The 24,629-nt window shown below is 45.7% G+C and overlaps 1 protein-coding gene across 1 annotated transcript in view; it reads left to right on the plus strand.

The window, feature by feature from the left end:
- Positions 1–24,629, plus strand: part of TOP1 (DNA topoisomerase I) — a 289,068-nt gene that overhangs the window by 128,376 nt on the left and 136,063 nt on the right. Inside the window, exon 12 of the mRNA XM_078652157.1 lies at positions 20,699–20,886. Within this exon, the coding sequence (XP_078508283.1) occupies positions 20,699–20,886 (188 nt within the window). The remainder of the gene's footprint in view (positions 1–20,698; positions 20,887–24,629) is intronic.

Consider the following 24,629-nt stretch of genomic DNA (forward strand, 5'->3'; position numbering starts at 1 on the left):
ATGCTCGGGTAGGTTGATAAGATGTAGGGCGGTCCTATTATAGTCATAGTAGTACCTGCTGCTTAAGATACAGAAATATTTGGTTGAACTCTACTGAAGGGGTTTCAGTGGGTGTAATCATTCAAAGGGTACATTGTAAGTAATTTGTTAGTATCTAGTGCAGTCATTCGGATCCTTATTTGTGATGACAAAGTAAAAAAGGCAGAGCATACAAAAATACAAATAAAATAGTGTTAACCAACAATCCCTTCCTTCGAGTATTCCCCTTCCCATTAGATACGCAAAAGGCATGGCGATAAGAAGAAAAAGCTGCCCCTCCAGGGAAACCAATACTCCACATCAAGAGTAGAGAATACAAATTTTGCTTTCCAGTGAGGAAACCCATCACTTGTTGTTTACCTATTTACAAATATGGTCAAAACAGGTTTGCTAACTAGGATGAGCAAATTCTACATTGATATGTAGCTAAACTCAACAAGGTATTCACAAAGTATTTACTCCTCATTCTATGCTGCTAGATGTAACCCTTAAGACGCTTACATATTCCTACACTTTGGCAGCATCATAGGTACATATTAACATGGTAACCACGGTCAACTACATGGTGTTGCTTGTTGTTCTGTAATAGGTACCGATTTTAACAAGTACATTTCTATTCCTTGCATGACATCTGCTCGTTTGAAGTAAGACAATGTGATTTGTCATGTATTTCATATTAACCATACATACGTTAGACATAGTTTTTCAGTTCAAAGTCATGCGCCAGGGAAGAACTGCAGTCAAAAAAGAATTTTTAACCGGTTGAGCCTGTAGGTGATGAGGCACTGCTCCGTTTGTGAGCTATCGTCTTGTTCTTGAAGCTGTAGATTTGTTTGACGAGGGATCCATTTCAGCTTCGTCTTTTGCCGTCCAAGAATTTCGAGTGTAGTATGGTCATTGAAGATGTGAGGTGCCCTGTATTATTGCCTGATATCTATCGGGGCATACGAATGAGAACTGGCAATTCATTGCTTTGTCTGGGTGGTATGGTTAAGAATCCCTTTCTGGGCTGGACTGTGGATTTTGAATAGTCCTGTGAGACCAAAAATGTGTTGCCTTTCCATTGTTTGTGGTTGGGTTTCCTCATGAATGCTAAGATTTGTTCAACATGTTGATAGCAGAGTGGTTTGCATACAATGGACAGTGGGTGAGACTGGTTAGGAGTCTTCTTTGTAGGGACTCTATGCGCCCTGTTAAATTAAATTTCTTTCTTTTTTTTTTCTTTTGAAGATTGTAACCGTCATGAACCATTTCTCTAGGAAATTGAATCATTCTGTTCTCTTATCCTTCAGGGATATAAAAATGTGAAGATTCCCTCATCTATTTATATCTTCAAGTTTCGCTAGGTCTTTAAGTGATCTGGTGGTGCTATTTAGAGCGGAGATAGTTTTGTTTTCAGTAGCTTCAAGGTTACTAATTCTGTTCTTTGTCTCAGCGATTCTAATGTTTATTTGTTTAATGTCTTTGCGAATGGTGCAGATTTTATTCTGCATAGTGTCTGTTTTTTCTTTAGTCAACTTAACCTAGTCGTGGACGTCTGCCAGTTTCTTTATCTCCATTGTTGCATTTGTCATTCTTGTCTTGATTGGTGAGATTGAATTTGGTGGGTCCGTCTTGATCCTTTTCAGGTTCTCTTTATTCTTTTCTACCATGATTTGTGTTTTTGGTTTTCTGATAGGGCTGGATATTGTTGCCTTTGAATGTCTTGTTCACTGTACTATTTCCTGTATAGTAGTTTAAGTCGATCTAGCGAATTGGGTTGCAGTTCACTTAATTTGACATTTGTGGGCAGTGTTGTGAGGCGCGGGCCGATTTTCAGGTTTTGGGTGCTGGGCCAATGCTCCATAAGTTGTTGGCGCACTCTTTCTATAGGTATTCAGCCTCGCTTAGTATAATCATGCCATTATTGTCCGAATTCCTGGAGATGTTTGGTGTAAGATAACCTTTTACCCTGCTGAGCTGGTTTGGTTTGCTGTCTCTGCGGAGTGTTTGTCATATTTGTCACTGTTGTGTGTTTGGTATGACCATGCATCAGAGCACTTCCAGTAAATATTCACCAGCTGAGTAGATTGTTGGTGCTTCTAAATTGTTGATGCTAATATGTCAGTTGGGTTTCCAGACCGTAGCAAGACAATAGGAAGGTAGTGGGCACATTGTCCAGCAACTGCAGAATGCGAGGTAACAAAGCCAGTGCACACAGGGCCAAACATGGGATTGTGACCTGAGTAATCAGTGTTAGCTGGTTCTTCACTGCTTATTTATGCTGTTAGAATCAAAGTCGTCTATCTAGCCAGTGTGGCCAGTGAGGTAGTCTGTGTAGTTCCTTTTGTGTAGAATATCCTGACTGTTTATAGGGCTGCATCAGTTACCTCTCTTCTAACAGAATGGTACTTGCCCTTATCTCAGATTGACCTCTAAATAACTTGTTTGCCATGTTTACCCTCTGCGCGGACTGGAAGGCGATGTGCATGGTGACTTGTGTCTTGTATCTTTATTGCTTTTAGGGCTACAGCGGTTAATTGGCTTCTAGTAGAGCGGAACTGGTCCTAAGTTGCCACACAGGCAGTGCCCAGGATGCAGAGTATCTTTTTGTTCATAGGTTTTTGTGTTCGCTTTTGTTCTTTTATCCCATGTACACTTGTATTATGGTCACCAGCAGATCACTAACATTGTGTGCAGAGCTTTCTGCATTATAGGGCTGCAGCGGGAGGTACTTAGACACTCCACCATTTTAGGGGTATTTATTACTTGTTTTGCGATCATCTTGAAATTGCTCCTCCGCATGCTCATGCAAGATTCCTCTGAGTGTGAATTTGATTTTTAATAGTCCATTTGCTTTGCAAGTATTTCCTTTTGCATAGTATTCTAATATGCTTATGTGTAACCTGCTTGTTGCTCTATGAATGCTAACTGAGTTAGAAGGCTGCAGCTGGTCATGTTAATGGCCATTTTACTGTTACTTATCCTTTATTTTGGTGGTCACCTCAACTGTTTATCAGCCTGTAGACTCCGGTTTTACATTAATTTGCATCTCTCATTGATGGCACAGAATTTTATTCATCCGTGCTTCTTTCTCATAGTTCTTTGTGTCGCGTTCTGCCGTGTTCTTTGCAGTGTACCAGCGAGTGGAGATCAGGCGGCTGCCATTTTAATTGCCCTGTTCGCCTTGAATCGCGCCCTGCCGTGTACATCTCGCTTGTCCCCACCCCAAGCCTCGGGACCGCACTGGTGGTCCTAGTGATATAACCTGGCTCCTGGTAAGTTCCTAGGGTTGTTTTTGTGCTAGGTAGCGGTTTTTCGTAGTTTGAGAGCACATCGGGGACTCCATTATTGTAGTGAATATTGTGGTGAGTGCTGTGGTGGCTCTGTGAAACTGTTGATTATGTGGTGTCTCATGCATTTACATTGCATTGTAGGTTGTTATCAGTTTCTGTGCCCGATAAATGGTAGAGAACGATTGCTTGGGATAATCGCTAGTTGGCGTATCCTGGTTTTTGTACAGGCTGGTTATGGAGTTGTCATTTTGGATTTGGCCTGACTCATGCTTTGCGTCGACAATGCGTTTAATATTGTTTTTTTTTCTCTTCTGCATCGCTTTAATTATTTTGCCGCGATTACTTGTTACACACTTTCTTTTGGAGCTCTGGGGTTGTTTTTTTTACCTTCGTCTCACTTATCCACTGTAAACCCCATAGCCCCAGTGCTGCATCCTTTAACTGGAAGCAGCACAAAGACCTGAAGTTATCTGCAGCCAACGGATATCACGGTGTTCCCCCTTTCGTTTCCTTGATATAGTCTTTCTTAGTCTGTAAGGTTGTCAGGAGTACCAACTTCTTTTAGTTTGAATGTTTCCCTGGAGCGGAGCTGAAGGCTCACACTGCCATCTTCCTCGCTCTTTAAGCCTCTTCCCCCCTGAGTGATATGATTTGTAACATGCATTGTGATTGTGTATCTGTGTGAGTGGCAGTTTGGGTTTATAAGTAGGTATGCGAGTAGCTGTGTAGGTGAGTGCGTGGCTGTGTGAGTGACTATATTGGTGAGCGTGGGTTTGTCAGTGGCTGTATGGGTGGGATAGTGGGTGTATAAGTGGCTGACAGTGTAAGTGGCTGTAGGAGTGAATGGCTGTTTGGTTAAGTGAGTTTGTATGTGCAGGGCTGTGTTGTAGAGCAAGTGTCTGGATGGATGGATGGATGGGTGAGTGAGCTGGTGTGAGTGCATGCTTGTACGGATGTATGAATGGATATGTAAGTGGTTGTGTGCGAGTGCTTGTATGGGTGAGTGGCTATGTGTGTGAGTGGGTGTGTCGATGTATAGGTGAATAAGTGGGTGTGTAAGTATCTGTTTGGGTGAGTGTGTGGCTCTAAGTATTCACCATCCCATACTGGAGGATGTGAGCCAAATAGCATTGGTTTTATTGGTGTTACACTGAAGGTTACTGCGCTGCATACATTGGGAAACCGCCATCTGGCATGAATTAAACCAGCTAGAAGAATTCGACGTGGTCCTGTCCAGGGTTAGAAGAAGCTGCATATCATCCGCACAAGATACAATCTGCCCACCAAATGACTCCACCAAAAAAAGCAGGGGGGGGTAATTTAAAGGTTGGAGTGCCTGGCTAAGGGCATAACCATGTGGGACAACCAGTGTCCGAGCTTTGGGATCGTGGCCAAAGTGAGCCTTCCAGACAGATTAGCTGCAGCCTGTCAAAAGGAACAGAACTATGCCAGTGCTGAGTCACCTATCCCGATGTCTTCAACCGGTATAAAAGAATGGAGTCAAAAGCTGTCGGTAGATCAAGAAGAATCCGGGCAACTTGCTTCCCCATATCTACTGGCAATCTGATCGTATCTGGCGAAAACCGGATTGGGATGGATAAAGCAGCCGGCCGATCTCCACATAGCTACATAGTCAGTGATTAATGAGCTTCTCAAGAATCTTCTAGTAGGCGGGTAGAAGGGAAATAGGCCTAAAATATATTTGATCTGTCAGCAGATGTTTTTTTCAGAAATGGTATTAACTTACAATGTTTCCAACCGTTTGGCACTATTGCCGATTTAAATGGAACAATTTAATAATGTGTTTAGAATGGGATCCATGACTTGCTGAACAACCTGCAGAATGCAAGGCAGGATGTTCCTCAGGAAAACCCTGATTAATAACCTGCCCAGTCTTGTTCATTCTCCACGAGGGTGAAGGGGACAAATTCTGATAGCGAGCAGATTTTGTTTTTTTTCCCAAGAGGCACTTATGGCCTGATTTAAATCTCGGTGGACTGGTTACTCCATCACAACAGTGACGGATAGCCTGTCTGCCGAAATACATATCCCATTATAACCTATGAGACTTATATTTTTGCGGAAGGGATATCCATCACCGTTGTGATGGAGTAACCTGTCTGCCGAGATCTAAGTCACTCCCTTAGTCTCTGGAGCTGAAATGTTGGGTCATTTCCCTGGTCGTGAATCACATCTTGGGATCTTTAAACACTAGGTTGACCAGCCCAGCAGGTGCTGCATATAGGATCCAGAATGATTGTTACTTCTAAATGTGACACAGGGCATTTTCCAGCAGTGGGGTGAACCGTGGCTAGATCATTTCGCCACGGGCATGAACTTGCAATGCTGGGATTTTCTGCAATACATTCTATGTAGTGACTTCCTGTATGCCTAGTTGCTGCCTTTCCTGCCCAGAGTTCTAAAGATGGTCCTGAATGACCGGGCACAAGTCATTGTAGGCCCTTCTGGGCATGAGCATCTGTCCTCCGATCACGCGACTGCTTCAGGAATATCTGTCACAACAGGACAGTTCACCAGAGCCTGCGCCTTAATGCTTGAAGAGTCAGTGGCAGAAGTTGACTGTTTGATCTTCATCCTGAGGTTGTGAAGGTGATCCTTGCTGCTGCTCTACAGTCTGTCTACTCTTAGGCAAGTTTATAGCCTGGTGCGGCACCCACAATACTGACCCATTGTTAGCCAAGCTGTCAGATGTTTCATTTTATCCCTGTTTCAGTAGGCATTTGCTGTGGGCACTGTTAAGTTATTTGTCAGGACTTTTTACAAACAGCCATCCTTGTTCAAATCGCCTGTAGTGGGGAGGTTTCTGTAAAGTTTGACTCGTTTGTTTATTCCAAATTCCTTTTCAGTGCCAAAGAGGGTCCTCCCTTTCCTCTTGTTCATGCCATTCAAACTCATACACCGTTTTCCTTTACGGCTGTCTACTCAATCTGTTTCTATTCACGGTGACATCTGCTCATCGCATGAATGAAATCCTTCCTGTCTTGGTGCAGCCTACTTATGCCACCCTTTATCCAGACAAAGTTGTACTGTGGACAAAGGCACTTTTTCCCCCAAAGCTGTTGCTGCTTTTCATGTTTGACAATCCATCACTCTTTCAGTGTTCTCTGCCTGGCTTAACTCCTTAAAAGAGAAGAGACTTCATCAAATGGACCCTAAAGAAACTTTTGCCTTTGTACATCAATCCCACCAAATACCATCGGGTGGGCAGTCACCTTTTCTGTACAGTTCTCTGGGGCAAAGAAAGACCAGGCAGTGGAACTTAAAAAGGACTGTCCAGTTCTATACTCCAAGAAGCAACCTCCGGAGTAGTTAAGGGCCCATTCCTCCAGGGCCAAGGATTCTGCCACTGTGCTGGCACAGTTTGGTGTGTGTATACAGCCGCATTTGTTATTTCTGGCAGGAACAAAGTATGCACAGAGCGCACTATGCCATCTGCCAGCATGCAGGAGTCATGCTGTTTTGGATCTTCAGATCCAGTACACCGTTATCGAATAGCATGCGGGAGCAATGCTGTTTGGATCTTTCAGAACCAGTATGGCTCTTGGGTATATTCTAAAGGTGATGAATATTCAGTTAGTGTCCTCAGGAAAGAGCGTTCTTGAAGGTAAGCAGCTTTTTGTAACTATTTACAGTGATCCTTTTTTGCATATTTGTTTTTAATAAATTGGGTATAAATAGCTGAATATAGTCTTTTGATAAGCTTTCAAAAATAATTGAAAACGGCATTTGAAAAACATGTTCGAGGCATATGAGCTGCAGATCTCACACTGAGCATTAGATCGCCACCTGGTGTTGGGCTCGGATGATTGCATTTTGTTGTCGTCTTGGAAGAAGTGTTTGTAGTCACGAGATGGGTGACTCCTCCCTTGGACGATAGTGCGCATGGGCATCAGCTCCATCCTTAGATTGTTTTTTTTTCCGCCGGTTCCGAAAACCGCTCCGAAACAGTAGACTAGACAGACCGACTCCGAACCCAATAATAAAGCCTGTTTTCGATGCTTCCAAGCCCACTAAAGCCTGTTTTCGATGCTTTCAATCCCACTAAACCAGCTTCTAAGCCAGAGTCTTCGGAGCCAAAACCAACGCCAAAGGACTCTGCCACAACTCCTAAGGCTAAGGACAGAAAAGACAACCACTCTCGGAACCGAAAAAATCGGCACCGAAAGCAGTTCCTGAAGAAGAGCTTTTTCACCCTGATCCTACACAGAAAAAGCTCTATAGGGACCCAAAAACAGGACATGTCTCTACTGACAGAAAGAGGAAGTTGGATATAGCACCTAAAGTGCCTGTAAAGAACCGTGCAACATCACCTATGTGCCCTTCTTCTCCTATACCTCCCTCTATTCCACCTCCTCTTCCTTCACCTCAAAATTCTCCTACAAATTTTTCACCACAACATACACCTCCTCATAACACTGATGATTATGACATTATGGGGGGAGGAGACGACCCAAATTACCCTTTTACCTACTCAACAGATCCACCTGACTGGGAGTACCCAATCGCATCAGATGTACCAGACAACTCTGATCCATACACATACCCATCCAAACCATCACCTCCAGAAGATAATATTGGGTTTGGACACTTAATCAATAGAGCTGCATTCCATCATGGGGTCACAATGCACTCAGGTGAGGCAGAGGAAGATTTCCTACTAGACACTTTTGAGCAATCCCAAAAGTCAGTTCAGATTTTACCTATGATCAAAGGGGTTATCCAGTATTTGGGTGTCTTTCATAGATTCACATGCCTGAATCATTCCCCGTCGTCGAGACGGGAGCCTCCGGTATATAAAAAGTAATGTCCTAGAGACATACATAGAAAAGAATAGGCCCAAAGGTCTCACCTTAGTAGCCTATCCACGTCCTTTTGCAGGAAGGACCAAACAGAGCAGGCCCCAAGGGTCCCACCTTGGTGGCCTATCTGGGTCCTTTTGTAAAAAGGACCAAATAAAGTAAAACAGCCAATCGGCTACTACCTCCTTCTAGAACCTTCCTGCCAGGAGCCCAAGTCTCTCAGATTTTCTACCGCACGTTGTGCTAGGGAGTCTCCACCTGAGTTCTCCTCAGGAATTTCTCTTTTTCTTCAAAAATCACTTTAATTATTCTCTACAGTTATGTCTGATAGTCAGAAGAAGGGTCTTTTCCGGGCTTGTTCCTCCTGCAGCAAGAAAAGACTTCACATTGAGGATAAACATGAGACATGTTTATATTGCCTCTATCCTCCCCACCAGGCAAAGGACTGCAAAATATGTCGGACCTTCTCCAACAAGACCCTCAAGGACCGAGAAGGTCGACTTCTGTTGTGGCTCAACAGGTTCAAGACCAAGACTGATGACTTGGTGTCCGAAGGTGAGAGTGTGTCTGGAGTGTCGCATTTTTCCTTGAATAGGCCAAGGGTTTCTTCCCCTAGCCCCACAGACACCCCTCCTATGAAGACTTCTAAAAAGTCCTCAGAGGGCAAGCCAACAGTGTCTGGCAAGGACCTGCCTGTCCCCGGGAAGCAGCCAATAGTCCCGACGACGACAGCGTCGATGGTGCATTCAGCACAGAAAACTGTCTCGACGACGACGGCCTCATCGGCTTCCTCCTAGACGACGAGGACGACGCCTTCATCGTCGGCGAGTAGACCTACGCCGTCGACCATCCCGGTCACTCCATCGACGACGAAGATGTCGACGACGAGACCCTCGTCGAAGGCGCCGACGACACCGTCGACGAGAACAACGCCGTCGACTAAGTCTACCTCGTCGACGAGGATCATCCCGTCGACGGTGGGAAAGCCGTAGACGAGTACACCGTCGACGGTGGGGACTCTACCGTTGACGAAAATGACGTCGAAGAAGACATCGTCGTCGCAGCCACTGTCGACGACGACTAAATTACCGTCGACGAAAATACCTACCACGACACCGTCGCTTCCAGCGTCGACAGGACCCTGGAAGGAGTCTGCACTCCTATCCCACGCCATGGATGCCTTTCCACCGCAAGTGAGCCATGTCACTGTGAAAATTACTAAAAGGCCTATTACGCCGCAGCAGACCTCGCCCGGTAGGATACAACTTCCACCGGCCTGTCTACTACAAGGTCAGGAGTCGGACGAGGACTCCTTTACGCAGGCTACTAGTCCATCGGACCTAGTCCTGAAATGCCAAACCACAGACTAGGAGCCGGAAGAGGAGGAAGACCTTCTACAACACCAGGTCCAACCTCCATCCCCGGAAGCTTGTCTCCTTCCCAGTATAAGAATTGGCTTGGTAGTTTGGTTTGCCCTGTTCCCATCATGCACTGGGACAGGAACAGACTAATTTGCATATAGCCAGGTTCTGAGCTGAGATGGTGCAATGAGCTAAAAAACAGGTGATGGATTAAAACCATGATCTCTTGACTTGGTAAGAGTATTCTGCATCATTCAGAGACTGTCCATCACCACCCCCCTTTTTCCAAAACCAACCTCCATCCCAGACACAGGTTACTCCTATGGTGTCTCCCCGCATCCATCGTCTCGGACCTACAATTCCTCATCCAGGATTATAAAGAAAGGTTCCCGGAGAAACATTCTGCGTCAGTACCTCCAGCTGCACAGGCGCCAGCTCCTTCATCTCGCCATAGACCAACTCCCCTGGTCATTGAGAAGACACAGGTACCAATTCAGGACGCTCCCTCATCTGACGATGAGGAGAGGGAACAGGAGGAAGGTGAAGTCGATGACGACCAGTCGGACCCGGATGCAGACCAAGATTATGTGGCACATTCTCCAGCCTCTCCGGATCCACAGACCTCGGAGTCTCCACCCGCAGACATCGGTGGATTCCACAACATCATTGAGCGGGCTGCCAAGAGGTTCCATATGTCCATGGAAACTCAGGAAACTGAATGCTTCCTTTATGACTTCAAAGAGCCCACTAGGAAGACTTCAAGATCAATCCCCATAATTGTCTACATCTGGAAGCAGGGCAAACAGATCATGCAAGCACCTGCTTCTATACAGGTGGTGGTGCCCAGGCTTGATAAGAAATACAAGGCCACCTCCACGGCACCGGCATGCCTGACCGGTCACCCCAAACCAGATTCCGTGGTGACTCAAGCGGCGCAGAAGAACTCACGAAATCCAGCCTCGCCTCTATCGACGCCACCTGATAAGGAGGGCAGGAAACTGGATGCCGTTGGCAAACGCTTTACTACCACTTCGGCCATGACGGTCAAAGTGGCTAATTCAATAGCCCTCCTGGGCCGTTACAATCGCCAACTCTGGGCGGACATTGCACCCTATCTTTCAAATCTGCCGGAGGATGTCAGAGAGGAGGCACATTCACTTCTCTTGGAAGGACAGACCTCTGCCTCAGAGCTCATCGATTGTGCCATTGATGCCGCCATGACTGGTTTCCGTCAACTGGCAGGGGCTGCAGTCCTGAGGCGACAGGGCTGGCTCAAGGCCACCACTTTCCGCCAGGAGGTGCAAACCAGGATATTAGATATGCCTTACGATGGCCAGCATCTGTTTGGGGAACAGATTGACACGGCCCTTACCACCATAAAAAAGGACATGGATACTGCCAAGGTTCTGGGTACTTTACAATTCCGGACCCAGTCCTTTCGTGGCAACCGGGGAAGAGGCCAACCTGCATACAAAGGTTCCTATCAGAATCTGTCTTCGTACACATATTCACAGTCCAAGCCGCAGTTTCAACAGCGACAACCTCAACAAGGACGACAGTCTTCCTACGGCAAGTCCAATTACCGAGGAAGAGGCCAAAAACGACCTGCTGGCAACAGACAATGACTTGTCTCCCTCGCTAGCCCCTCCACCACTACATTCTTTAAGACTTGGAGGGAAACTGAAATACTTCCATCGCAATTGGCAAACTATAACAACGGATCGGTGGGTACTCCAACTCATTCGATTTGGACATTCCCTAGAATTCACCTATATCCCCCCAACAACGCCACCGTGCCAGCGATCACACAGGCACCTACGATTACTACTTCAGGAAATAGCTTCCATGCTGCAGAAGGGAGCGATAGAGAGAGTTCCACGGGCCCACAAGAATCCGGGTTTCTACTCTCACTTCTTCCTAATCCACCAAAACGGAAAGAAATGGCGACCAATCCTGGATCTCAGGGCACTCAACGTGTTCCTAAAGAAACAATCGTTTCGTATGGTGACTCTGCAAGAAATCCTTGGTCTGCTGGAGAAAGGGGACTACATGACGTCCTTAGACCTCCAGGACGCCTACTACCATATACCTATTCTCAAAGGGCACAGGAAGTTCCTCAGGTTTGCGGTGGCAGGACAGCACTACCCATTTCGGGTCCTTCCATTTGGCCTCAAATCGGCCCGAGGATCTTTACCAAATGCTTATCACCAGTGGCGGCATTTCTTCGTCAACAAGGCCACCAGGTGTTTCCATACCTGGACGACTGGCTGGTGAAGGCACCGACGGCGGCCGCCGCAGCCTCGTCCTCCAGCGCCTGTCTGGATATTTTTCACCGCCTAGGACTGACCATCAACACCGCCAAGTCAACTCTGGAACCCACCAAGGTCATCACGTTCCTTGGAGCGACTCTGGACACGGACCGTGTCAAGGCTTTCCCCTCTCAGGAGAGAAAAATCAAACTCATCTCCTTGGCCAAGGCAGTGGCTTCGCGGAAGACTCTTCCGGTCCGCACGTTCAAGTCCCTCCTTGGCATGATGTCTTCATGCATACTGCTCATTCCACACTGCCGCCTAAAAATGCGTCCACTTCAGGAGGGTGTGTATCACTTACAACGCAACTTTTACGTCGTAATGCTGTTACAACGCAGCTATTACAACGCATGGCATTACATAGCAGATGGTATTACAACGCATACCATTACATCGTAAGTATTGGTAAGTATATAATTTTTTTTTATTTTATTTAATATTATATAATTGATTTAATTATTATTAATTATAAATAAAAATAAATAAAAATATTTATTTATGTTTTTAAATATTATAAATTAAATTTATTAATTTAAGTAATTTTTTAAATAAGTATGAGTATAGGAGTATATGTTTTGGGGTACTGAGGTATATGTTTTGGGGTGTTTGGGTATTTTTAGGTTTTAGGGCAGGGTTTGGGTTTTGGGGTACAGGGGTGTTTTTAGGTTTCAGGGTAGGGTTTGGGTTTTGGGGTACAAGGGTGTTTTTAGGTTTCAGGGTAGGGTTTGGGTTTTGGGGTACAGGGGTGTTTTTAGGTGTCAGGGTAGGGTTTGGGTTTTGGGGTACAGGGGTGTTTTTAGGTTTCAGGGTAGGGTTTGGGTTTTGGGGTACAAGGGTGTTTTTAGGTTTCAGGGTAGGGTTTGGGTTTTGGGGTACAGGGGTGTTTTTAGGTTTCAGGTTTGGGTTTTGGGGTACAGGGGTGTTAGGTTTCAGGGTAGGGTTTGGGTTTTGGGGTACAGGGGTGTTTTAGGTTTCAGGTTTGGGTTTTGGGGTACAGGGGTGTTTTTAGGTTTCAGGGCAGGGTTTGGGTTTTGGGGTACAGGGGTGTTTTTAGGTTTTAGGGTTTGGTTTTTGGGGTACAGTGGTGTTTTTAGGTTTCAGGGTAGGGTTTGGGTTTTGGGGTACAGGGGTGTTTTTAGGTTTCAGGGTAGGGTTTGGGTTTTGGGGTACAGGGGTGTTTTTAGGTTTCAGGGTAGGGTTTGGGTTTTGGGGTACAGGGGTGTTTTAGGTTAAATTAAATTAATTATATTATATTAATTACATTTCTTAATTAAAATAATTAAATTAAATACATTTTAAATAATTTAATTTAATTACAATCAAAAAAATATTTAAATTAAATTAATGTAATTATATTAATTAAATAAAATTAATTACAATTTTTATTAAAATTAATGTAAATAAATAGATTTAAATTAATTAAATAAAATAATTACTATTTTAAAATGTATTTTAATTAAATTAATTAAATTAACTTAATTACATTTTTTTTTTAAAAAGGTATACTTACCTATACTTACGATGTAATGCCATGCGTTGTAATAGCATCTGCTATGTAATGCCATGCGTTGTAATGGCATCCGATGTAATGGATCCTGCGTTGTAAAAATTCCGATGTAACGGAATGCGTTGTTATAAACCGCGTTGTAGTGACACCAATCCCTTCAGGAGGCACTGACAAAGCAATGGACTCAAGCCACAGGTTCTTTCGAGGACCGCATACGAGTCACTCGACCCATTATCAATCATTTGCAATGGTGGACTTCTCTCCACCATCTGTCAAAGGGTCTGCCGTTCCTGCTCCCAGCAGAGCCACACGTAATAACTACGGATGCGTCCCAGGAAGGCTGGGGAGCAGTCCTCCAGGAACTCCAGATCAACGGCAAATGGACGACACAGGAAACCAAGCTCCGTATCAATCTGTTGGAGTTACGGGCGGTTTTCCTAGCTCTACAGGCGTTTCTTCCACGCATTCGTCACTCCCCTGTGCTCGTCAGGACGGACAACACCACGACGATGCACTACCTGAACAAACAGGGGGGGACGCGTTCCATGTCGTTATCTCGAGAATCGCAAAGAATCTGGAACTGGCTTCTGGCGCATGGAATAGCGTTGAAAGCGGAGTACGTCCCGGGCAAGGACAACGTCTTGGCGGACGCACTGAGCAGGGAGAAGTCTCCTTCCCACGAATGGGAACTGGACAGGGAGGTGCTGGACCGTATCTTCCAGGAGTGGGGCACCCCGAACATAGACCTCTTTGCCACCAGAGAGAACGCCAAATGCCCAAGCTTCGCAAGCAGGCATCACCACTCAGGAACCCTCGGGAATGCATTTTCCATCGCATGGCGCAACGTCTTTGCGTACGCCTTTTCGCCATTCCCACTGATACCCAGGGTTCTCAGGAAGATGAAATCTGAACCCTGCACTCTGATCCTCATTGCTCCGTCCTGGCCGATGCAGCACTGGTTCACGGAGCTTCATCGCCTCTCTGCCCGGCCCCCTCTTCGCCTGCAGCAGTTTCCGGCCCTGATCACGATGTCTCAAGGGCAGGTTCTCCACCCGAACCTGAGCTCTCTGAAGTTATCGGCCTGGGTCCTGAATACCGCGAATTCAGCCATCTGAACATCCCGCAGGATTGCAGAGATATCCTTGCGAAAGCTAGAGCGGTCAGCACTAACAAAACCTACTCACTAAAATGGAAGCGATTCTGTTCCTGGTGTGTGGATCAAGGCTTGCACCCCTTCCATGCCACTCCACAGCAGCTGCTACCATACCTGTTACATCTTGCGCAGTCAGGCCTTGCGCATACATCCATCAAAGTGCATCTAGCGGCGATTTCAAGGTTCACAAGGACGGCTGCAGGCCCATCTTTGTGGGCGGACAGGCTCATCAAACAATTCCTAAAAGGTCTATTCAGGTCCTTTCCACGGCCTATTCCTCCATCGTGGCACCTCAATGTGGTTCTTCATCAACTAATGAAGCATCCCTTCGAACCCATCCATAAGGCTGAGATCAAGTTCCTCTCTTGGAAAACGGCCCTCCTCCTGGCACTAACCTCTGCCAGAAGGGTCAGTGAATTGCAGGCTCTATCCATCCAGGATCCTTTTCTTCAATTCAGAGAGGACAGTCATTCTGAGGACTAACCCTCGCTTCATTCCAAAAGTCCCCTCGGACTTTCTTCTTAATGAACCAGTGGTGCTTAGATCGTTCTTTCCAAATCCTACCACGGCAGCTGAAAGAACTCTACATTCTCTAGATCTAAAGAGATGTCTTAAATTCTACATCGATAAGACACAACACTTTCGAAAGTCATCCCAGCTCTTTATTGCCTTTAGTAGACCAAGGCTGGGCATGCCCCTCACAAAGCAGAGCATCTCAAGATGGATCTCTTCTGCGATCACCTTTTGTCACGACAAGGCCGGACGGCCTTTAGACTCACGAGTCAAAGCTCATTCGACTAGAGCCATGTCCGTGGCGCTGTTCGCTGGAGTGCCGATATTGGACATCTGCCAAGCGGCGACATGAAAGTCCCCGCACACCTTCACCAGGCACTACTGCCTGGATACTGAGCTGATGAAGGATGCAGCAGTGGGCAGAGCAGTGCTTCACCATCTATTCCAGTGAGGTAAGCCCTACTACATCCCTCCATCCTTTACGGGTATGCACATTCTCTTACTGTATTTATATGCCATTGCATTTTGTGCTTTATAGTCATGTGATATGTACTATCTACATATTCATACCTGATCTTCATACAGAATGTGCATAATGTATTGCTCGCTACTCTGATTCAGGCATGTGAATCTATGAAAGACACCCAAATACTGGATAAGAAATGCGTTACTTACCTGTAACTGCAGTTATCCAGTATTAGTGTCTTTCATAGATTCACATGCACCCTCCCGCCTCCCCTGGCTGGGCTCACCTTTCTCTCTAATGAGTTTACGCCTAACTAGCTTGGTGCGTACGAAAATCTGAGAGACTTGGGCTCCTGGCAGGAAGGTTCTAGAAGGAGGTAGTAGCTGATTGGCTGTTTTACTTTATTTGGTCCTTTTTACAAAAGGACCCAGATAGGCCACCAAGGTGGGACCCTTGGGGCCTGCTCTGTTTGGTCCTTCCTGCAAAAGGACGTGGATAGGCTACTAAGGTGAGACCTTTGGGCCTATTCTTTTCTATGTATGTCTCTAGGACATTACTTTTTATATACCGGAGGCTCCCGTCTCGACGACGGGGAATGATTCAGGCATGTGAATCTATGAAAGACACTAATACTGGATAACTGCAGTTACAGGTAAGTAACGCATTTCTTATTAAGCATGTACCAGAAGTGTTAAAAGATCTTGTACATCCTAGGATCATAAACCCCAGGATAGAAAAGAAATAGAGGCCTGCTCCTGCAGATCCTGCCTACATTAAAGTACAACTGCCTTTAGATTCCCTTGTCGTTTCAAACGCACGGAAAAGAGCAAATTCCCTAACATCAGGTGAAGCGCCACCTCCTGATAAAGTCAAAGATGATAGACACTTCAGGTAAAAGGATTGCTGCCCAAGCAAGTAACACATGACGCATAGCTAATACACAAGCCCTCCTCGCAAGATACGACCGGGCTCATTATGATCAGCTAGAAACACTCTTACATCTACCTGACCAATATAAGGCACAGGTTAATGACCTTATCCAAGAAGGAAAGTTAATTTCTAATGCTTCTATCAAGTGTGCACTTGACGCAGCAGACACTGCTTCTAGAGTAATAAACACTAGTGTCCTCCTTAGACGCCATGCATGGCTACGCATCTCAGGATTTAAACAAGAGGTGCAATCCACCATATTAAATGAGCCATTTAACAAACCGCAGCTTTTTGGCCCAGCTGTAGACACAGCACTTGAAAAAATGAAAAAGGACACAGATTCTGCCAAATCAGTGGCAGCTTTGCAGTCACCACAAACAAGAGGCTCCATTCGTCACTCCTTCTATAGAGGAGGCTCCAAACAAGTTGGAACAGACAATTCAGCTTCCTTTAAAAGCAATACACAAACATCCTTCAATAGTGGATATTTTAGAGGAGGCTAACGAGGCCATAAAACAACAAGGGTAGAGGTTGAGGCAATAACAATCAAACCCCTCACCACAAAAGTGACTTCCTTCCACTCCCCAACAGCATTCCACTTCTGTAGGGGTAAGACTAACACAGTTTCTAGCTGTCTGGAATTCCATCACCACAGACAAGTGGGTAAGACAGATTTTGCAGCGTGAATCTTTCTGGATTCACTATGCTGTGCATTAGATTATCCAGTATGGCTACTGCGTAGAATTTACAGCTACCCCTCCACATATACCACCCACACAGCGTCCAATGTCTACAGAACATCTTACGCTGCTCAAACAAGAAGTGCTATCATTGTTTCAAAAGGACGCAATAGAAATAGTCCCATTACAACATCAAGGAACAGGGGTTTACTCGCTGTACTTCCTAATACCCAAGAAGGACGGGACACTAAGACCAATTCTAGACCTCAGGCCCCTGAATCTGTATATACACTGATAACTTTCATATGATCACTTTACAACAAGTGCTCCCATTGTTGCAACAAGGCGATTTCCTTACTACACTAGATATGAAGGACGCCTACTCCCACATTCCCATACATCCTTCTCACAGGAAGTATCTAAGGTTTGTACTAGAAGGACAACACTATCAGTTCAAAGTCCTTCCATTCGGGGGTCACAACTGCACCAAGAGTGTTTACAAAGTGCCTAGCAGTAGTAGCAGCACATCTCAGGAGGCAACACATCCATGTATTCCCATACCTCGACGTTTAGCTCATAAGTCAAGTCATTCAACCAGTGTGTCCCAACACACATCTCAGACAATTCAAACATTGCACACCTTGGGGTTTACAATCGACTACACCAAGTTGCATCTCCAGCGCTCTCATGTATATCAATACCTAGGGGCTACAATAGACACGTCTACAGCTCTAGCTTATCCCAGTCCAGCCAGGATACAGAGCATTCAAGCCTTAGTCACAAGGTATCAAGACCAACACTATCTCCCAGCCAGAGTGTTCATGCAACTGGATAGGCATGATGGCATCTTGCATTTTTACTGTACCATATGCAAGACTGCAAATGCGCCCATTGCAGGAATGTCTAGCACATCAGTGGAACCAAGCTCAAGGACCACTCACAGGCCTGGTCTGGTGTTGGTGGACAGCCGCACACGCTCTTTGCCGTGGTAAAACACCAAAAACTTGTCCAGAGGGCGGCAGTTCCTAGACCCTGTTTCACAGATAGTACTTACAAGAGACTCATCCTTGACAGGATGGGGAGCCCATCTCCTACACCATACAACTATGGACCACTCAACAAAAAGTGCTCCACATCAGTCACCTGGAGCTGCTAGCAATATTCTTAGCACTAAAGTCCTTTCAGGTACATATACAGAACAAAGCTGTCTTGGTCTGAACGGACAACATGACAGCCATGTACTACATTCAAAAACAAGGAGGCACACATTCTCTGCAACTCTCCCAGCTAGCACAAAACATTTGGAGATGGGCCATTCCACAAAACATATATCTGCTAGCAGAACACCTTCCAGGGGTTCACAATCGGATTGCAGATCTGTTAAGTCGGCGGACACCATAGATTCACGAATGGGAACTACATCCGCAAGTTCTTCTACCATTCTTTCACAAGTGGGGTCACACAGACCTAGATCTGTTCGCCAAACACAAAATTCCCAACCTTCGCCGCCAGGTTTCCACACCCGCTGTCCAAGGGCAATGCGATATGGATGAACTGGTCAGGCAGATTTGCGTACGCCTTTCCGCAACTCCCACTAATACCTCTAGTAGTGCTCAAGCCAAGACAACAGTCTCTCAAAATGATCTTAGTAGCTCCCACATGGGCACGCCAACCGTGGTTCACAACGCTGCTAGAACTCTCTAGTTCCACACCAAAGACTGTGTCTGACACCATCCAAGCTAACGCAGAACCATGGAGACATCAGACATCCAGATCCAAGTCAACTAAATCTGGCGATCTGCCTCCTGAAGTCTTAGAGTTTGGTTACCTTAACCTGCCACCAGACTGTATGAATATCATTAAAGAAGCCAGAAGACGGACTACTAGAGCTTGCTATGCAGCAAAATTGAAAAGATTTGTCATTTACTGCACCAATAATGAAATTGATCCCCTGGATGCTTCCATCCAGAATATCATCTGCTACCTTCTACACTTACAAGGATGTAACCTAGCATGTTTATCTATACGGCTACACCTTGCTGCCATTGCTGCGTACCTACAAAATAGACAACATCTGTCATTATTTAGAGCACCTGCAATTAAAGCATTTATTGAAGGATTAAAAAAAATCATTCCTCCTAGGTTACCACCCTCACCAGTGTGGAACCTAAACATTGTTCTTACAAAGCTCATGTGACCCCCTTTTGAACCTTTACACAAATGTGAACTGCAATTCCTCACATGGAAAACCGCTTTCCTTATTGCTATTACCTCTTAGGAGAATGAGTGAGATTCAAGCTTTCACTATAGAAGAACCATTTTTACAATTACACTGTAACAAAATGGTCCTAAGAACAAATTCCTTCCTAAAGTCATGACTCAATTTCATCTAAACCAATCAGTTACCAATGTTTTTTCAAAACCCTGACTCTGTAGCAGAAAGAGCTCTACACACATTAGACGTTAAAAGAGCCCTTCTCTATTACATTGACAGGACTAAATCCTTTCGCAAGACAAAACAATTGTTTGTAGCTTTCTAGCCACCACATAAAGGCAACCCCATCTCTAAAGCTTGGATTGCAAGGTGGATTGTAAAAGGCATACACATATGCTATCAAAAACCAAAAGTTACATTAACCGTTTCCTCCTAGAGTGCATTCCACACGCATACTAGGAGCCTCTATGGCTTTCTTAGGGAAGATTCCCCAAGAAGACATCTGCAAGGCAGCAACATGGTCTACAACACATACCTTCACTAAACACTATTGTGTTGATGTGCAAGCCAAGCAGCAAGCTGCAGTAGGCCAAGCTGCCCTCAAAACTTTTTCAAACTACAACAACAGATGCAGGTGGCCACCGCTAAGGGAGACAGTGCTGTATAATCAATGCTAGGTGTGAGATCTGCAGCTCATATGCCTCAAACGGAAAATGCTACTTACCAGTATGCATCTGTTCTTGGCATGTAGAGCTGCAGAGTATCATACGCCCACCCGCCTCCCAGGGACCTGTATCTGTTCCAGTTTTATCTTACTTGGATATACACGCATGGACATCCTTTTTTCTTTCTACTAACTCCATCATTTCCCATCATGGCGAAAAACAATCTAAGGATGGAGTTGATGCCCATGCGCACTATCGTCCAAGGGAGGAGCCACCTATCTCATGACTACAAAGACTTCTTCCTAGACGACAACATGCAATCATCTGAGCCCAACACCAGGTGGCGATCTAATGCTCAGTGTGAGACTCTGCAGATGCACACTGGTAAGTAGCATTTTCCTTTGTGTCGTTTTGTAATAGTAGTTTGGGACTGTAATCTAGATAGATTCTCTTGGAGAACTATGATTGCAGGTAAATTACTGTTATGATTAACTTGATGTTAGAAATATGAGCTTTGGATACATTGCAGATTAGCAAGAATGGCTACACAAATAGACTTTAGGTAATTAAATTGTAACACTCCTAGTTTGTTTTGTTACTACGTGGATAGGTCTACTACATTTAAAAAACTGTGTTCTAAGCAGAATTACCCTTTGGTTCTCCATAGCAATTAGGATGCCCTTTGTGAACCCACTATGAAGACTGCATGCCAATGTACTGTAGACTAGATAGAAAATTAAATTACTGCTTTATTTCTGCACCTAGAAAATCAAAGAAGAGAATGAGCGGCTACTTCAGGAGTATGGTTTCTGTATTATGGACAACCACAAGGAACGGATAGCAAACTTCCGCATTGAACCTCCAGGGTTGTTCCGTGGCAGAGGCAATCATCCTAAGATGGGCAAGCTGAAGAGGCGGATACGACCAGAGGACATTATAATTAATTGCAGCAAGTAAGCCCAGTGATTTATCTTACTGTGAATGAGGTTAGAAGTTTTGGTTACCTACGCAGCGCTGGTTTTTCAAGCACTTCATTTCTGTGCATAGAAAGCGGAGCAGAATTAAGTTTTATATTATTCTACTGGACCACAAAATATTTATGTTCTAGGCATATGAGCTGCAGATGGCACACTGTGCATAGATCGCCACCTAGTGTTGGGCCCGGATGTTTGCAGTTTGTTGTTGTCCTGAAAAGTTCTTTGGAAGTCACGAGATAGGTGACTCCTCTTTTGGACCACATTGCGCATGGGCATCGGCTCCATCTTCAGATTGTTGTTTTTTTTTTCGCCATCGGGCTCGGATGCGTTTCCTGCGCTCCGGTTTGGAACCGAATTTCCTTCGGCGCGCAATCCTCACCTGTTCGACAGTATTGTTTCGATCGCGCTCCACAGCGACGCGATTCTTCACCACTTTGAAGGCTTCGATTCCGGTCGTCGACAAAGGCCTTCGGGCCTACCTAGGCCTTACTTTCTGGCTCATGGAAAGAACACCATTCAAGAAGTGTCCTCGATGTGGGTCGAAGTTTTCCCACACCATCCTACATGAGGTGTGCAACCTTTGCCTCTCACCGGAGCACCAGACAATGATGTAGACACAGGTGCGTACACATGACCCAGCAGGGACCAATAGTCCCCCCCTCAGTCACCTTATCCATGGGATGATTACAACACGCCTGATGTGCCTTACGTCCCACAAGACGACATACACCCTTTCAGACCATCCCTACCAGAGAACACTATAGGTTTTAACCTACTAGTCCAAAGAGCTGCCCAGTATCACAGGGTGGACTTACACACTGATGCGGTGGAGGGAGATTTCCTATTAGTCACTTTTGATAACACACAAAGGTCTACTGCCATTTTGCTAATGCTTAAAGGTGTCATCAAGCACGCAACAGAGGTTTTTAAGAATCCTGTCAGGGCTCGGGTCCTCAACCCTCGCATTGAGAAAAAATATAAAGCTGCCCCTACAGATCCAGTTTACATTAAAGGTCCAGCACCATTTGATTCTTTAGTAGTGTCTAATGCACATAAACGTGCTAATTCTCAGACATCAGGTGAGGCCTCACCACCAGACAAAGAATCTAAGCTTCTTGACGCCTCCAGCAAATGAACAGTGTCACAAGCAGCTAACATCTGGCGCATTGCCAACACCCAAGCGTTGCTGGCAAGATATGACAGGGCACATTATGATGTACTAGAGTTAATAATGCAGCATCTACCAGACAATTACAAGAATAAGGCCAATGAACTTCTACAAGAAGGTAAAAATCTTACTAATACTTCCATTTGTTGTGCCCTAGATGCTGCAGACACCGCCTCAAGGGCAATCAATACCAGCACCCTTCTATGTAGACCTGCCTGGCTACGTATTTCAGGTTTTAAACCTGCGGTACAAAGGGAAACATCCTTTACAGCGCAACTTTTACCACGCAGTGCCTTTACGACGCAACTTTTACAACGCAAACCATTACAACGCATTGCGCTGGGGGCGCTCTAGGATAGGGAATACGTTTAATTTACTATCCAACACCTTCCCTAGTGTCCACGGGGACTGGAGTTGGAATAGTAAATTAAACTATTCACTATCCAGCACCCCAAAGCGCTATGCGTTGTAAAGGTTTGCGTTGTACAAACCGCGTTGTAAAGGCATGCGTTGTAATGTCATACATCCAGGTACAAAGCTCCATCCTTAATCAGCCGTTTGGTGAGACATATTTATTTGGCCCAAATGTTGACGTGTCTTTAGAAAAAATGAAAAAAGACACTAATACAGCAAAATCTATGGGAGCCTTGCAGCAGCAAGCTCCCAGACGTTCTTTCCGTCGCTCATCATACAGAGGCAACACAAGAGGCTACTCCTCGGAAAGTCCCTCCACTTCTTACAAAACCCCTAGCCAATCCACATTCACTAAGGGCTACCAGAGGGGGGGTTACAGGGGTAACCACACCAAAGGCAGAGGCAAGACTAACAACTCCAGCTCTGCCTCCACCCCTACCCAATTACTTTCTCCCCCCCCCCCGTAACATTCCACTCCTGTGGGGGGGGAAGACTGCAACAATTCCTTCCTGCCTGGACCAACATCACATCAGACAGGTGGGTGCGACAAATTATTTAGTTGGGCTACTGTCTAGAAATAACATCTACCCCCCAAACATACCATCCAAACAGCGTCCAATGTCAAAAGAACATCTATTACTGTTAAAGCAAGAAGTAGTATCTCTGCTAGAAAAAAGTGCAATAGAAACCAGTTCCTCTGTCAATCAATCAATCAAAAACATTTATATAGTGCACTACTCACCCGGAGGGTCTCAAGGCGCTTGGGGGAGGGGGGTGCGCTACTGCTCGAACAGCCAGGTCTTGAGCTGCTTCCTGAAGGCGAGGTGGTCTTGGGTCAGGCGGAGGTGGGTCGGGAGGGAGTTCCAGGTCTTGGCGGCCAAGAAGAAGGACCTTCCTCCTGTGGTGGCTCTTCGGATGCGGGGGACGGCGGCTAGGGCGTGGCTGGTCGATCGAAGCTGGCGAGTGGGGGTGTAGAAGTTGAGGCGGTTGTTGAGGTAACATGGGCCTTGGTTGTGTAGGGCTTTGTGTGCGTGGGCGAGGAGACGGAAGGTGATTCTCTTGTTGACCGGGAGCCAGTGCAGGTCTCTCAGGTGTCCAGAGATGTGGCTGTGTCGGGGGATGTCGAGGATGAGTCTTGCTGAGGCGTTCTGGATCCGCTGGAGTCTCTTCTGGAGCTTGGCGGTGGTTCCGGCGTAGAGGGCGTTGCCATAGTCCAGTCGGCTGGTGACGAGGGCCTGGGTGACAGTCTTCCTGGTCTCGGTGGGGATCCACCGTAAGATCTTGCGTAGATCTGTACCAACAAAACAAGGGGGTTTACTCTCTATATTTTCTAATTCCAAAAAAGGATGGCTCTCTAAGGCCTATTCTGGACCTCAGACCGCTAAACATACAGTCAGACCATTTTCACATGGTCACACTCCAAGTCCTTCCACTCCCGTTACAAAACGACTTCCTTGCTACTCTAGATCTCAAGGATGCATACTTCCACTTTCCCATTCACTAGGCTCACAGGAAGTATCTCAGATTTGTAATAGGCGGGCAGCACTATAAATTCAAAGTACTCTCATTCGGTGTCACAACAGCACCAAGAGTATTCACCAAGTGCTTAGCAGTAGTGGCAGCGCATTTACGAAGACAGTACATCCATCTCTTCCCGTACCTCGACAACTGGCTCATAAAAGCCAGCTCATACAACCAATGCGTGGAACACGCTCATGCCACAATCCAACAGCTCCACAACGTGGGGTTCACAATAAACCACACCAAGTCTCATCTACAACCATCCAAAGTACAACAGTACCTCGGTGCCACAATAAACACCTCAACAGTGCTAGCTTATCCTACTCCAGCAAGGTTAGCCAGCATGCAAACTCTTATGACAGTTTCAGCAACAACACTCCCTGCATGCTTGTTTATGCAACTCATAGGGATGATGGCCTCTTGCATTTTCATAGTGCCCCCTGCAAGACTTCCAATGCGTCCTCTACAAGAGTGTTTATCACATCAATGGAACCAGGCTCAAGGTCAATTAACAGACCTAGTGTTGGTAGACGGTCTGACTCGTCGCTCTCTGCAGTGGTAGAACACCAAAAACCTTTCCAAGGGACGACCGCTCCTAGAGCCAGTTCCTCAGATA

Source organism: Lissotriton helveticus, chromosome 7 (genome assembly GCF_964261635.1).
Source record: "Lissotriton helveticus chromosome 7, aLisHel1.1, whole genome shotgun sequence".
NCBI lineage: Eukaryota > Metazoa > Chordata > Amphibia > Caudata > Salamandridae > Lissotriton > Lissotriton helveticus.